The sequence below is a fragment of the Gopherus flavomarginatus genome, chromosome 1, assembly GCF_025201925.1.
Source record: "Gopherus flavomarginatus isolate rGopFla2 chromosome 1, rGopFla2.mat.asm, whole genome shotgun sequence".
NCBI lineage: Eukaryota > Metazoa > Chordata > Testudines > Testudinidae > Gopherus > Gopherus flavomarginatus.
The window spans coordinates 143,864,428-143,878,086 of NC_066617.1; the positions used below are offsets into that span (position 1 = coordinate 143,864,428).

Here is a 13,659-nt window from a genome sequence, read left to right on the forward strand (position 1 = left end):
TACTTCCCTCTCAAGGTTAAATTCCGGCGTGGAGATCTCCCGAACATCTCCCAACCATCTCCCGCAGATTTCTAGTTTAAAGCTCTCTTAATCAGGTCGGCGAGCCTCCATCCTAGAAGTCTATTTCCCTCCTTGCTCAGGTGAAGTCCATGCCGAGAGAACAGTCTTCTGTCTGTAAATGCTTCCCAATAGCCGTACATCCCAAAGCCCTCCTTATAGCACCACTGCCTGAGCCATCTGTTGATCGCCATAATCTTGTCACACCTTTGTCGCCCTTCTCTAGGAACAGGCAGAATCCCACTGAAGATCACCTGAGCCTCGATTTCCTTAAGCGTCTTCCCCAGTCTGGCATAGTCTCCCTTGATACATTCCAGAGAGTATCTAGCCGTATCATTCGTTCCCACATGAAGGACAATCAACGGATTCTTCCCCACTCCCGCTAGTATCCTTTTCAGCCTCAGGTCCACATCCTGTATCTTAGCACCCGGCATACCGCACACCCTTCTGTTCTCCCGATCAGCTCGAGTCACAGGCCTGTCTACTCTTCTCAGTAAGGAGTCTCCAATCACGTAGACCTGCCTTTTCCTGGTGACAGTGCTCTTCTCCGGTCTATCCCCCGCACCCACTGGCTGCAACTCCTCTCGATTCCTATTCTCCCTTGCAGTCCTCCTGGGGCTTACACGTGGTGTTGCCTCCATTGACTCCTCCCCTCCTCTTGCAGGACTATCAGCTCTTCTCTTTTTCCTTGCCCTCTCTCCTTCAGCGGCCACCTGCTGTGCCCCTTCTTCATTTTCCAACTCTGCAAACCTGTTCCTGAGTTCTATTTCTCCTTCACTGGCCCGTCTTTTCCTCTGCCTGGTTCTCTTAGTCACATGCTTCCACCGTCCACTTTCCTCCCCCAGCAGTCTCTCCTCTGAATTCTTTGGTCCTGCTTCCATCTGCACATCTGAGCTTATCCCTTCAGCCCCCTCGTGTCTGTTCTCCATCATCTGCTCAACCCCTGTCTAAACTCAACCAGAGTTTGCACCTGCATCTCCAGTCCTCAGATCTTCTCTTCCATCAGCTCTATCAGGCGGCACTTCATGCAGACAAAGCTCTTTTCAGGCGCCCCCTCCAGGATCATGTACATGCCGCAGCTTCCACATCCAGTCATCCTCATTGTGTCTTTCACTGCTACCTCTGTATCAGTCATGGCCTTCCCACCTGAAGCCTAGTAGTCGAAGCAACACAAGCCCCCAGCAGGCACCAGACCACCACACCGTATCTCTTAATCAGCTTGTCAGTTCCTCTGTCTTAGTCTCCCCTGCAACCTCCCCCTGTAAACTCCCACTGAAACTCCCCTGTTTACAGCTCTGTTTGCTGGCTCCTGTGCTGCTGCAGCTGTCTCTTCTCTCCTCTTTTAACTATTATGGTACCAATAGCAAGTGCCATCACCTCAGTGAATTGCACGGAGTGATGGGTTTCCATCCGTTTTCACTTTATTGACCTGACAAGATGATCAAAATGACTTGCTCCCAACTCGCTCTCATCTGCTGGGTCCTCCTCAGGTGACCTGACATCTTTCAAAAGCAACCCCATCATACTTACTTTCCTGGAACTTGTTTCAGTCCAACTTTCCCTCCTACCCCATCCCTCCAGACACACAGACTGTTGGATTAGATTGGTATTTTCCCATCTCTAATAATTCATCACTCTGGGGTCTAGTCCAGGATTGTCCAGTCCTAGTTTTAAATATATCAAGGGGGACAGGAAGGATTTTTTTGCCTCTGTGTACAAAGTGGCACAGTTGACCAGGTGCATTATAAGAGTAATAAGGTGCCATTTAAACATAAGGCATTAGACATCTGTTAGATGCAGAATACAGATGGATTGATGGTGTGGTCTGGTATTGTAAGTATTTCTATGCTTTGTTTAGCCATCTGTTGTCTTCTTGAGGCCTTGGAGTTGATTGGAATGGCTTTCCTTTCCTTCCGTTCTGTAGGTCTCCGGGTGAATGGGGAGCTCATTACTGCCTATCCACAGGTGGTGGTTGTACGTGTGCCAACACCCTGGGTCCAGAGCGACAGTGACATCACGGTCCTTCGCCACTTGGAGAAGATGGGCTGCCGGTTGATGAATCGTCCCCAAGCCATCCTCAACTGCGTCAACAAGTTCTGGACCTTCCAGGAGCTGGCTGGTCATGGTGTGCCTCTCCCAGACACCTTCTCCTATGGTAAGCCCATTGGCTTAAAAGGGCAGTATACTAAAAGCACTTATAGCAGCTAGGACATTAGTCAAGTTTGGGAAGGCCCTTATTATTGGGTTGCAGTGTGTAACTGCCCTCTGGGAGTGTTGTGTAGTGACTAGATTGGGGATTGGGAGTCAGGTCTGCTTGATTGTTCTATTCTGGGCTTTGTTGTGACACCGCGGGCAAATCATTTAGACTCTGTGCCCCACTTTCCCCATCTTTAATGTGGGGTATTGTGAAGATTATAATCTAAAATACCTTGCTCAACACACAGATAACGTGCGGAACTTGATGCATTACTGAAGTCAAGAATTTAGCTGTATCTGAAAAAGGATTAGAAATTTATATGATCAAGAACATCCACAGCTATATTGGATAGGAAAAAATGTATAAGGGTTCAAATCCTTATGCTTTATTACCAAAAACTGCCTGGTAGTAGGAAAATAACTTCCCCTACGGGATGATTATTCAGTCTTTGTCTACAAGGGGTTTTATTGCACCTTCCTCAAGTGTCTGGTACTGGCCACTGTCAGAGACAGGATACTGGGCTAAATAGACCTGTGGTCCGATCTAGTATGGGTACTTCTTTGTTTTTAACTATAATGTATTTAAGAATGGAAGATTCCCTTTCAGCCTTCCTTTCCGCCTAGGAAAGGGGGAAGCTTATTTTCTCTGTGCAGATACACCAACAGGCTGTAGTAATGGGATCTGTCATACAAGTTCTCCTTGACAGGAGTACTGATCCATGAATAAAGTCTGTCCACCTGTTACATAAACTAATGTGATATAAATAAAACAGATACTTAGTTGAAAAGTGACTCTGTCCTTGCATTAGAGATGCAGATATGCTAACTGTTGAGGAAGGGAAGATGTGTGTTGTTCCTTTGAGAAAGGGGGATGTGAAGCATGAGAGGTAACCGGAGTGTATCTCCCAGCCTGCACAGCTCTCCCTGTCTGTATAACAAATTGGACTCAGGGTTGCCCCCTCTTCTGTTTTAAGTGGTAGGTGGCTTGTAAAGGGTGGCATTGCCAAGAAAAACAGGATATGTTGAGCTGCTTCTGTTCCATCGTGAGCAGTAAAATGCAGGGCAGTGGCAGCTGCTGCTGATTTTCAGACCATCACCCTGACTTGAGTTCTCTGCTTTATTGCACAAGCCTCTGAGCGCTCTCATTCTCCCTCCGTCTAACCCCCTTCCTTCTGTTCCCCACACTACAATCAGCCCTCTGAATGAAGAGTGAATTGAGCTCAGGTAACCTTTGTTAGGCTATCAGGTAAACAACATTTAAAAACTACTCTTCTAGTGGCTTTATAGATGCAGTGGGATGGAGGAGTGGAAACATTAGTCCCGGAGTTAGGGAGGCAGGCTGAGATGTGAGGAACTCAGATCTAGGAATCTGGGGAGTAGAATGGGATAGGATTTTGGAGGGTGTGGTTCCCTATATCACATTTTGTCCTCCTGCTACATGTAGCCAGGATGGACCTGTGTCTCCAGAGCATCCCCCTGTTGGTTCCCTGCCAGGTGGATGGGAGGCAGGTAGGTGAAAGTTGATAAACATGGAGAAGGAATAGGGAGCAGGAAAGAGCAATAGAGTTTGGGGCATTCAAATTTGGTGATTGGGTTTATCCTCATGGATAGGGATCAGGAGTTCCAGGGAGTATTGGGGCATATTTGGAAGGAAGATGAGATAAGGGCAACAGTACCCTTTCCCAATTACTAAGGGTTAATGTCCCATAGATGACAAGTGTCAGGGAAGTGCTGACCCTTCTGAATGACCTGTCTTCTATTAACCTTTGGCCTACACTGCTGTCTTCAAGATCAGAGGTGGAAGGGGTGTAGTCTGTATCCAGCAGTCACAGATTAGATTGGTAGTATCCGACTGGCAACATGTAACATTTCTTGGTTCTCTTCTTGTCAGGTGGTCATGAGAACTTTGCCAAAATGATTGATGAGGCGGAGGTGCTGGAGTTTCCCATGGTGGTGAAGAACACACGAGGTCACCGAGGTGGGTGCAGGGTTGTGGGGAAGAAGTGTGTGGTGGTAACCAGCATTCCAGGATTCCATGTGTGGTGAATGGAAAGGATTTGAAGAGGCTTTGTGTTGGGGGTTAGACTTTGATTTCATTCTCTGTCTAAGTCCTTCCAACTTCTGAATTGCTTCTGAGCGTTAAACAGACTTCAAACTTGGGAGGCAGTTTTTATACAGCTGGTAACTTGTTCAAGGAGCATAGAATAGAAATAACAGGGGTCCTGCATGTGGTGCATTGGGAGAGCTGTGTGAGGAGCCAGGACTGGAATAGCAGAAGGTTTCTACAGTTTTTGATTGAATGGCATGGGCAAAACTGTGGAGAGAGGCCCCAGGACTTGGAATAGTAGTGGAACTGGGGGGAAATTTCTAAATAGGCATAAGAGACTACATCTCAGTTCAATGAACCTCTATATCTTTTTCTTTCTGCTTAGCCTTAGCAAGGCACTAAGTACCAAACTGGACCTAAATTCTACAAAAGGATTTCTGATTCTGTGACATCAGTGCAAATTCAGCAGCAGCTGAATAAGAACTTCATTTTGTAATTTAAATGTTAAGTGTTAAATCTGTTTATTTTAATGTTAAATCAGTATATTATCAAATGAAGACAGGTGTAAACTGATGTGTTTCCACACAGGTGATTGCACCAATTTAACTGAATAAACTTTAAAAAACTGATTTTAGTTAGTGATGAAAGTTTCTTATGTAGCCAGAGCTTTTGACTCTGGAGCATGATTATGCAGGAAAGGGTGAATTTCATATCTGTGGAATATATGGGACCAGGATTTTACTTGACATTATATGGTATTCTGCTGATTAGATCTACTAAATAAAATCAATTAGATAGCTTACAGCTATCAAATTTCTTCTTCACCATCCTGGACTTGCATAAACCCCTGTTTATAAGGGGTACTTTAAAACACACTTAATCCAGTGTCTCTGTTCAGTGCCATTTCAGTGGCATGGATTCTTAGATGAAAAGCTTCCTCCTAAATACTTTGAAGTTAAATACAGAAGAGCAGATAGCAAATGATATTTTAGAAAACAAAGGCTTGCATGTTATATATGGTGAATAAATGTAACCACTCACACCTAAGGCCATTTTCAGTGCAATTTGCATCAGTGCAAATGGGCACATCGTTTTTATCGAAATGCCACACATCTCTGGTACCACATAATCCCACTGAAATGGGCAATTTCCTACCATCTTCCAAGTCCTCGTTTTTTTCATCCCCATTTTGGGAGCAAGTAGCTGTGAGATTGGGGAAGTAGGAGATAAGAAGCAGCATGAGGAGAATGAGCTTCAGTGCTGTCCGGGACTGAGTAGGTGGTACCAGTACCATCTTAAATCCTTCCGAAGCAGTGCACCATTACTGCTATCTTCAGCAGTTCCATGTTATATAGAAGTCTTTTGCTACACAGACCCTAAGCCCTGAAGGAGCAGAGTCTGCTGATGTGGTACCCCCAACACAGTACTTCATCTCCTCTTCCTTCTGCTTTTTTTTCCCGTTTCTTCATTAAACGAGGCAGTTTATCAAGGGATTTTGTAATATAGTAATGTTGCAGCATAATTCAGTGAAGTTCTGCCACATAAATTGGTGGTGCCTTACTGCAGAATGTAAATCTAATGTGCCACATAAAACAAGGGGTGTCAACAGAGGAGGAGAGCAAGTAAGAGGTAAGACTGATGAAGGAAAGAAAATGAGCTGCAGAGTATTGGAGTCTGTTCCAGAAGTGCCTTTCACAGACACCGGGGAGGTTACGTGCGGGGACGAGAAGTCTCTGTGAGGTGAGCTGAGGAAACAAGATGAGGAGTAAAAGAACAAATCAGAGATTGGCTGAGCAAGTCTTTAGAATAGTTTGCTGGCAATGGGCATTGAATTTCTAAAGACTCAAGCTGCCCCTCTTTCACCAACTGTCAGTATGCCCCACAGGTTCTTATTTTTAATGGAATAAGCTGCTGAAGTTGTCATTTTATCAGTTCCATCAGAGTCAGTCACAGCTACATTTCTGTCAAAACCCTTATGCTCCACTGGACGTCTGTCACGCCAGTACTGGGTTGTTGTGGGTACAGGGGTGCTTTTTTCCTCCTGTATTATTATAAGGATTTTACAGCAGTGGACTAATGCCATAGCGTACTTCCTACAGTGCGTCTGGGTAGAGTTCTAAGTTAACTTCGTTTTTATACCTTGAAGTTCCAGCTTTCTGCCTGAAATGGGGGAGAAGTTTTGCTGTTGGTTGCATGTGTGCTTCTCTCTAAGGTTTGTGACTCCTCTCCTCTCTCAACCAGGCACCTGTCCCAAAAGGGGTGGGAGTTACAAGACCCAGTTTCTCTATTAAAGAGCTTTTTTGACTAACTTACCACCTTGACTGTCTCAGTACTTGGTACATTCAGCAGCACTGAAACACTTGAGTACTGATCTACACAGGAGAATGTGTAAAGGGTTATAAAATATATCTGGCTCATGAGGATAGGCAGGATTTTTTGGGGTTTTGGGGAGATTCTTCATGTGCTGAATCTATACCTCAACACAAGACAAGTCTAGTGGCTCTTTCCCTCTTTCACCAGTCCCCGCTCTCAATGTTTTCTCTTGGAACAGGCAAAGCTGTATTCCTGGCACGAGATAAGCACCATTTGGCAGACCTGAGCCATTTAATTCGTCATGAGGCCCCTTACCTGTTCCAGAAATATGTCAAGGAGTCCCATGGCAAAGATGTGCGTGTCATCGTGGTAGGCGGCCGCGTGGTGGGGACCATGCTGCGCTGCTCAACCGATGGAAGGATGCAGAGCAACTGCTCACTTGGTAGGAATGGCATGGTTTGTGGTCTTGACTAGAATTTGTGGAGCCCAATGGGAGATGAGTGGCAACCCCAATTTAAATGAGAAGTTTGACATTTTATTTTTTACTGATGTTTATTACAGTAATGCCTAGTGGCCACCTAAGGATGGGATCCCATTGTGCTAGGAACTGTACAAACAGAGAATGAGACAGTCCCTGCCACAACAAGCTTATAATCTAAATAGATAAGACCGTGTGGGAGAAAAAAATAGCACTCGCAAGCAGAGTGAATGATGCAATGGTGGCAAATATCATGTTAGTGCCATGGTATTTTTGGTGTTTGAGTGGGATTATATTAGAAGGGGATAAGCTAGATCAGGGGTTCTCAAACTTAATTGCACCATGACCCCCTTCTGACAATAAAAATTACTACAGGACTTGAGGAGTGGGGACCGAAGTCTGAGCCTGCCCAAGCCCCGCCATCACAGGGGGAGGGGAGGCAAAGCCAAAGCTCCACCTCCCCAGGTGCGGGGGTCAAAGCTGAAATCCAAGGGCTTCAGCCCCAGGCAGGGGGCCTGTAACCTGAGCCCCAGCAAGTTTAAACCAGCCTTGGCAACCCCATTAAAATGGGGTTGCGCCTGCAGTTTGAGAATCGCTGAGCTAGATGGAAAGACACAGGAAAGAAGGGGTTGGGAGGGATTGGAGCAAACCAACCAGCACAGGGGAGAGAATGTTACGAGTGAAAACTCGAGAGAGCTGCCTGACATCAGTGTCTGTCAGCCCCTGCTTAAAGTGTTTAGTGCACTGTTTAGCTGCTGGATCAGCTTCAGTCTCTGGCTGGCTTCTCCATGCAATTTCTTCCCAAAGACACCTGGCTCCTAGTGTTCTCAAAGTTGGGGGGTGGAGGTGGGAAGGGGTCCTCCCCTGCACAGGTCTGGGTCTGGGGAGTGCTGTGGGGGGAGAGTTGGCCCTGACTAGGCCCCATTTTAGCCTCTTCCTTCACATGCAGTACAACTTCAGTTTTCAAAATGTTATGGGAGATCAAAAATGTTTGGATAATTGGGGAATTTTCAGTGTAACAGATACAAGGGGACATAGCTCACTTGGAGAGATGATTTGAGGAAAGGTGTTTCAGATAGAATGCTCAATAGCTTAATTTTTCCTAAGATGCTGAGCATCCACAGTTTTCGTTAAAGCCAATGGGAGCTGTGAACATCAGGCCATTAGTGTACATGGCACACTAAAGCAAAGATCCCAAAGAGCTTGGCAAAACATGTGCACATACATGTCTGAAATCTAGATGTACTTCTAAACACTTACCCACCCACCACTGAAATATAGACATTCTGGGGCAGCTGTTTTAACATTAAACAGCAGTGCTATGTAATATTTTAGTACAGGAAATGAAGAACACTTTATACAATTGAAACTGCAAAGGGAATTGTAGGGAATCAAAATAACTGCTATCCAAGCTAGAATTCAACCTGGACACTGGAGTTAAGAAGTCTGCAAAAGATTTTTAAGATGTTGGGTCAGCAGCAGCACCCCCTCTTGGTTTTTTTGGGTGGGGTGGAGAGACTGCTTTATACTGACTAAAGGTGGCCTTAAAAGGTTTCTGTTAAATGTTTTATGACTTTTGACCTTAGCAATATTTGGAATGCTATGTCTGGTCCTTCTTGGTCTTGTTCAAAGGCTTCTTAAGAGTGCTTAGAGATATGTATTGGGAGCCCACACTTTGGCTTAAAGGGTGGGGTGCTAAATCTGCAACAAAGATGCCCTTTCTTTCAAATATTCATTAGGCATTTGAATTAAGTAAGGCATTGTTTGAACTGCAGTGGCACAGCTACAGTGCTGCAGTTGTGGTTTTTGTCGTGGTATACTGTAGATCAGGGGTTCTCAAACAGGGGGTTGGAACCCCTTGGGGTCGTGAGGTTATTATATGGGGGTTGCGAGCTGTCAGCCTACACCCCAAACCCTGCTTTGCATCCAGCATTTATAATGGCGTTAAATATATAAAAAAGTGTTTTTAATTTATAAGGGGATGGGGTCTCACTCAGAGGCTTGCTATGTGAAAGGAGTCACCAGTACAGAAGTTTGAGAACCACTGGTGTAGATGCTTTTTATGTCCACAGAAGGGGTTAGGTTGAGCTAACTATGTAGGACAGGATGCAAAATTTTTTCCAGCCCTCACTGATGTAGTTAGGTCAATCTAATTTTTAAGAATTGTCTGACTTAAATGTTAAAAGAAAAACTAAAAATCCATTTTCTTCTCAACTGCTTAGCTTTCAGGCTCATCTTTTGTGATGTCATATCACTAATTCTTCAGTTATCATAGTCTTCCAGGATAACGAAGGTCTGAGTAGCTAATAGGAGAAACAAGCAATGCTCTGAGGTGGGGGGCAGAGGAATGAAACTCTGTCAGACCACCTTCTAATGGAACAAAGAAGCAAAACAGACACATGGCTTTTTTTTCTTCTTCGTCTTTCTTTTTTTTAAAGTTTGCAGGTCAACTTTAACACACCTACAATTAAAAAATGTGTTGATATCCTTTCTGACCAAAAGTGATCACACCCTTCCCAGCAGCACTCTGGATTTGTCTTGGATGTTTCCCATCCAGGAACTGAGCCATCCTTACCATGCTCAGCAAGTGACTTTTGACCAGATTGCAGCCTGAGAGCTGACACTTATTTTCCCTTTTGCCAGGCGGTGTAGGGATGATGTGCTCACTGAGTGAACAAGGCAAGCAGCTAGCAGTCCAGGTGTCAAACATCCTGGGGATGGACGTGTGTGGCATCGACCTACTGATGAAAGATGATGGCTCATTCTACGTCTGCGAGGCCAATGCAAATGTAGGTTTCATTGCCTTTGACAAGGCTTGTAATCTAGATGTAGCTGGTATCATAGCGGACTATGCCGCTTCTCTCCTTCCCCCCGGTCGCTTGACGCGGCGTATGTCCTTGCTCTCTGTGGTGTCCACGGCCAGCGAGACTAGCGAGCCAGAGCTGGGCCCTCCAGCTAGTGCCGCTGTCGACAATATGAGCGCTAGCTCCAGCTCTGTCGACAGCGACCCTGAGACCACGGAGAGAGAGTTGCTCACCAAGCTCCCGGGGGCTTTATTCAACATGAACCAGCTACTAGCCAATGAGATCAAACTCCTTGTGGAATGATGCCCCGTGTAAATACATGACCAACAAAACTCCTGTAAATTTTTTTAAACCAACTTGCAATGCTGTTTATCAGAGAAGCTCAGGGAGATGAATGGAGTCGGGAGAGAATTAGTCAAAAGAGTGAGATTAAAAAGTGCATATTCTCTAATTGCTGCCCTTACTTTTTAATCCTGCAGAACATATGACTGGTTTCATTTTTTGGCAGCCAATCTCCAGTCAATGATACCCAGTTCAAACCCACATGGGGATTTGATTTTATGTGCAGCTGTGGTCCCAAGCTTATCGCAGAACATGTGTATTGATGGGGAGATATTGCAGCACAATTCACACTTCTGGTTTTGGAATACTATCTTGCAATTCTCCAAAAGCATCAGTGAACTAATGCAGCTGTGAACTCTCTCCTACCTCTTTAAGAGCTTGATCTTGTGAATTGCTTGAGTGCCTTTAGTTTCCAAGAACGCTGAGGGTGCTTGAGATCTGATATTTCAAAGGTGCTGAGCATCTGCAGTTCCCATTCACGTAAGTGGGAGCTGTGAAAGTTCAGCATCTCTTAAAATCAGCCCATTGTGACCTTGCAGGATCTGGCCTTAAGAGATGGGGCAGGGACAGGAAACTTGAGCTTTCAGTACAAACCTGCGACTTCTGCCATCTCAGTATTAACTGGCATGTGTCCACAAAAATGTGTCCATATTTGTTTATAAAACTTTTGAAGGGGAGTTGTTTTTTAAATTTGTGTTTTTTATCATTTTAAATCCTGGGGCAGGTATGTAGAGGAGTCAGTCATGTTCTCATTCATGGCAGAAGTGGCACGTTTTAACGATTTTTGCACGATTGGAGGAGATAAACAGCATTGTAATGTTTGGTGTACAAAATAATGTTTAATCCAATGTGAAAAAGAATTACACTAGTTTAAAACAAATGTGCATTGACTTGTATTTGTTAGTGTTTTAGTCTTTTTGAGAGAGAGATGCTATGTTAATGTTTCATTTTTTAATACATGCTAGTCCAACCTACCCTTCTCTATGCCTGCATCTTTAACAGTGGCCAAAGTGAGAACACCACAAACCATTTAACAAAACACTGACTTGAAGCCTGTAAATCATTCTTTTATTTTTGTTGTTTTTTTCCGGGAAATGTGGCAGGGTGTGGAGGAGGGAAAAGGTTGGTTGAAACCTCGAGGACATTTAGGATAAAGCTGAAGTTCGTTCATTACCACTATCACTAGGCATGTATTTTCCACATTGAAAATGTCCAAACTCTGATGTCAGCTGAGCTCCAAAGCATGGATCCAGGGGAAAAATACACAGTTCTTGCCTTTGGGAAACTATGCAGCAGATTTGAAAAAAATAAGGCTCAGCTAGAATAAAAATACAAAAGGCCACAAGCAATGAATAGATGGATCCTGGACCCTGTGTGTGTGTGCGCGTGCTTTGCTTTATTTCTTTTTGGTTTTGAGCTGTTCAGTTTCATTTTTTCAGGCTGATTGATTTTCCTTCCTCAGTTCTTCTGGCTGTGCATTTTTTCATTCAAGTTGAGCAGTTTTGGGAAACAAAGAACCAAAACAGCAGTGTTGGGTCCATTTTGAAGTCCCCATCTTCCTTCTCACCACTGCTTGTTCCTTCCCTCTTCTGGGTTCATAAAGCACTGGAACTATAGATATAGATATATATATATAGATAGTTATATATAGATATATATATATATATGCGCCTCTTTTTAGGGGAAAAAAAGTAAAACGTTTACGACTGAAAGATGGTTTTGTGAAAAGAGGGTTTGGAGGGGGGTTTGTGTGTGTGCAATGCTGCTGTTATCTGGATACTTTAAAGGAGCATGTCCCATGTATCCGCTGAGGCTCTTCGCTTCCTACCCCTGTGGCCCCTCCTCACCTCTCCGCTGCTCTGCTGCTTTACCGTCACTCACTGGGATCTTAAACAAACACAGCTCATGGACACTACGGAGAGAGACTTCAAGAGGCAATAAACAGAACAGTATTAACCTGCTTTCATGGAGGTTTGATCATGCTTATTTGTACAGTTTTTTTAATTTTAAAAAGGAATGTAATAAAATGAGGGTTTTTTGTAGAATTAAATATTATTATTAAAAACAAGTGGAAGGTTGATTGTTGATGTTAGCTGATGGAGTGATCCAGATGATCCAGCAACAAAAGAAGTTTCAGCAGTCAAGGTCATCTCTGAGGTTTTATTTCTGAGCCTTCAAGTGCACAGATTATAACAAAAGAACACAAAGTTTTCCCTTGTATAAAAAATCAAAACACCCCAGCACAGGTTACATCCAACCCAACTCTCTAGTTACTGGGTGGGAGAGCACTGCCTCCTCACAGCTCTTCTCCCCTCATCTGCTTACTAAGCAGCTGTTTTTTAAATAGTGTTCTGTATTCCCTTTGAGACCCTGATTGAGCCTGCAGTTTCCAACCCTACTTTCATATACACACTGCGAGCACCTGTGTGGGATATAAGTGAGGGAGGGCAGACAAATCAACTCCATGCCAGCTGGAAGTAATCAGCTAGGGTCTCTGCACTACTGTCACAGTTAGTAAAGATAACTTGTTGGAAAAAGGCTGGTAATAGCTATAGGAGCTGAGCTGTCTTGAGTCCCCACATTGCTTGAGGGAATAAGGCTGTGGGAGCAGGGACTTCATAATGCATCTTGCCTTTAGAATTTCCTACTCACACTTCAGAGTAATACAAATTTGTGAAGTGGTACACATACTTTTATTCTGAAACACACAAGCAAATGGACTGAAGGGTATCCTGTTGTGGCTGGCTCCCTTGTAATGAGATCCTCTTGAGCAATTGGTGGTTCTTTTGCAAAATTGGAGAAAAGTCTATGGGTAGTGCTTGTTATGGGGGAGGATCAGGAGTTAAAACTTTACACACATCCATGTAGACAGTAATTCTTGATATTGCTCACGGAAAGCCTTGCTGAGGATTCAAAGCTTTGTCTGTTTGAATCCATCTTGTATGTTCCTCTCCCCAACCTACCCATTGTCCCATGGTCAGTGAGATGTATAGAGTGGGGAAGAAAAAACAGGTTTCACATGTAATTCAACTAAAAAAATCAAGCCTGTGCTAATCAAGAGAATCTCCCATCACATCTAAACACTATGCAGCTCAGCACTGTGTGCTATGTTTTCTTCACTTCCACATCCTAAAGAACACCTTCCATACTCCAGTGCTTTAATAGAGCTAACATTACCTGTCATATTCTGCTTTGGAAGCTTATATTGGAAAGGAAACGTAATCAAGATACACTGAGGGTTTTTTTTGTTTTTTAAGAAGGGCTGATACAGATAATGATGGTGCATGAGTTAATGTGTCTATATTTTTTTAAGGGAGGGGAGAGAAACTTGAGTGAGCCAAGCAGAAACTTTTGTTTGCAGAAATAAGTTCCTTAATTTAAACCTGATGGAATTTGTTATCCTGTTTGTAAGTGATTGGGGG

The 13,659-nt window shown here is 44.0% G+C and overlaps 1 protein-coding gene across 11 annotated transcripts in view; it reads left to right on the plus strand.

Moving 5' to 3' along the window:
• RIMKLB (ribosomal modification protein rimK like family member B) overlaps nucleotides 1-13,659 on the plus strand; it is an 88,837-nt gene that overhangs the window by 63,012 nt on the left and 12,166 nt on the right. For 9 of the 11 annotated variants that reach the window (XR_007773181.1, XR_007773187.1, XR_007773192.1 and 6 more), the window contains exons 4-7: nucleotides 1,982-2,212; nucleotides 4,145-4,231; nucleotides 6,852-7,055; nucleotides 9,735-9,880. Coding sequence is in view for 1 of the 11 variants with exons in the window: in XM_050944248.1 (XP_050800205.1) it covers nucleotides 1,982-2,212; nucleotides 4,145-4,231; nucleotides 6,852-7,055; nucleotides 9,735-10,198 (986 nt within the window). In the remaining 10 variants the exon portion in view is untranslated. Of the gene's footprint in view, nucleotides 1-1,981; nucleotides 2,213-4,144; nucleotides 4,232-6,851; nucleotides 7,056-9,734; nucleotides 13,651-13,659 lie in introns of those variants that run through there. The other 2 variants (XR_007773199.1, XM_050944248.1) reach the window with 2 other exon arrangements.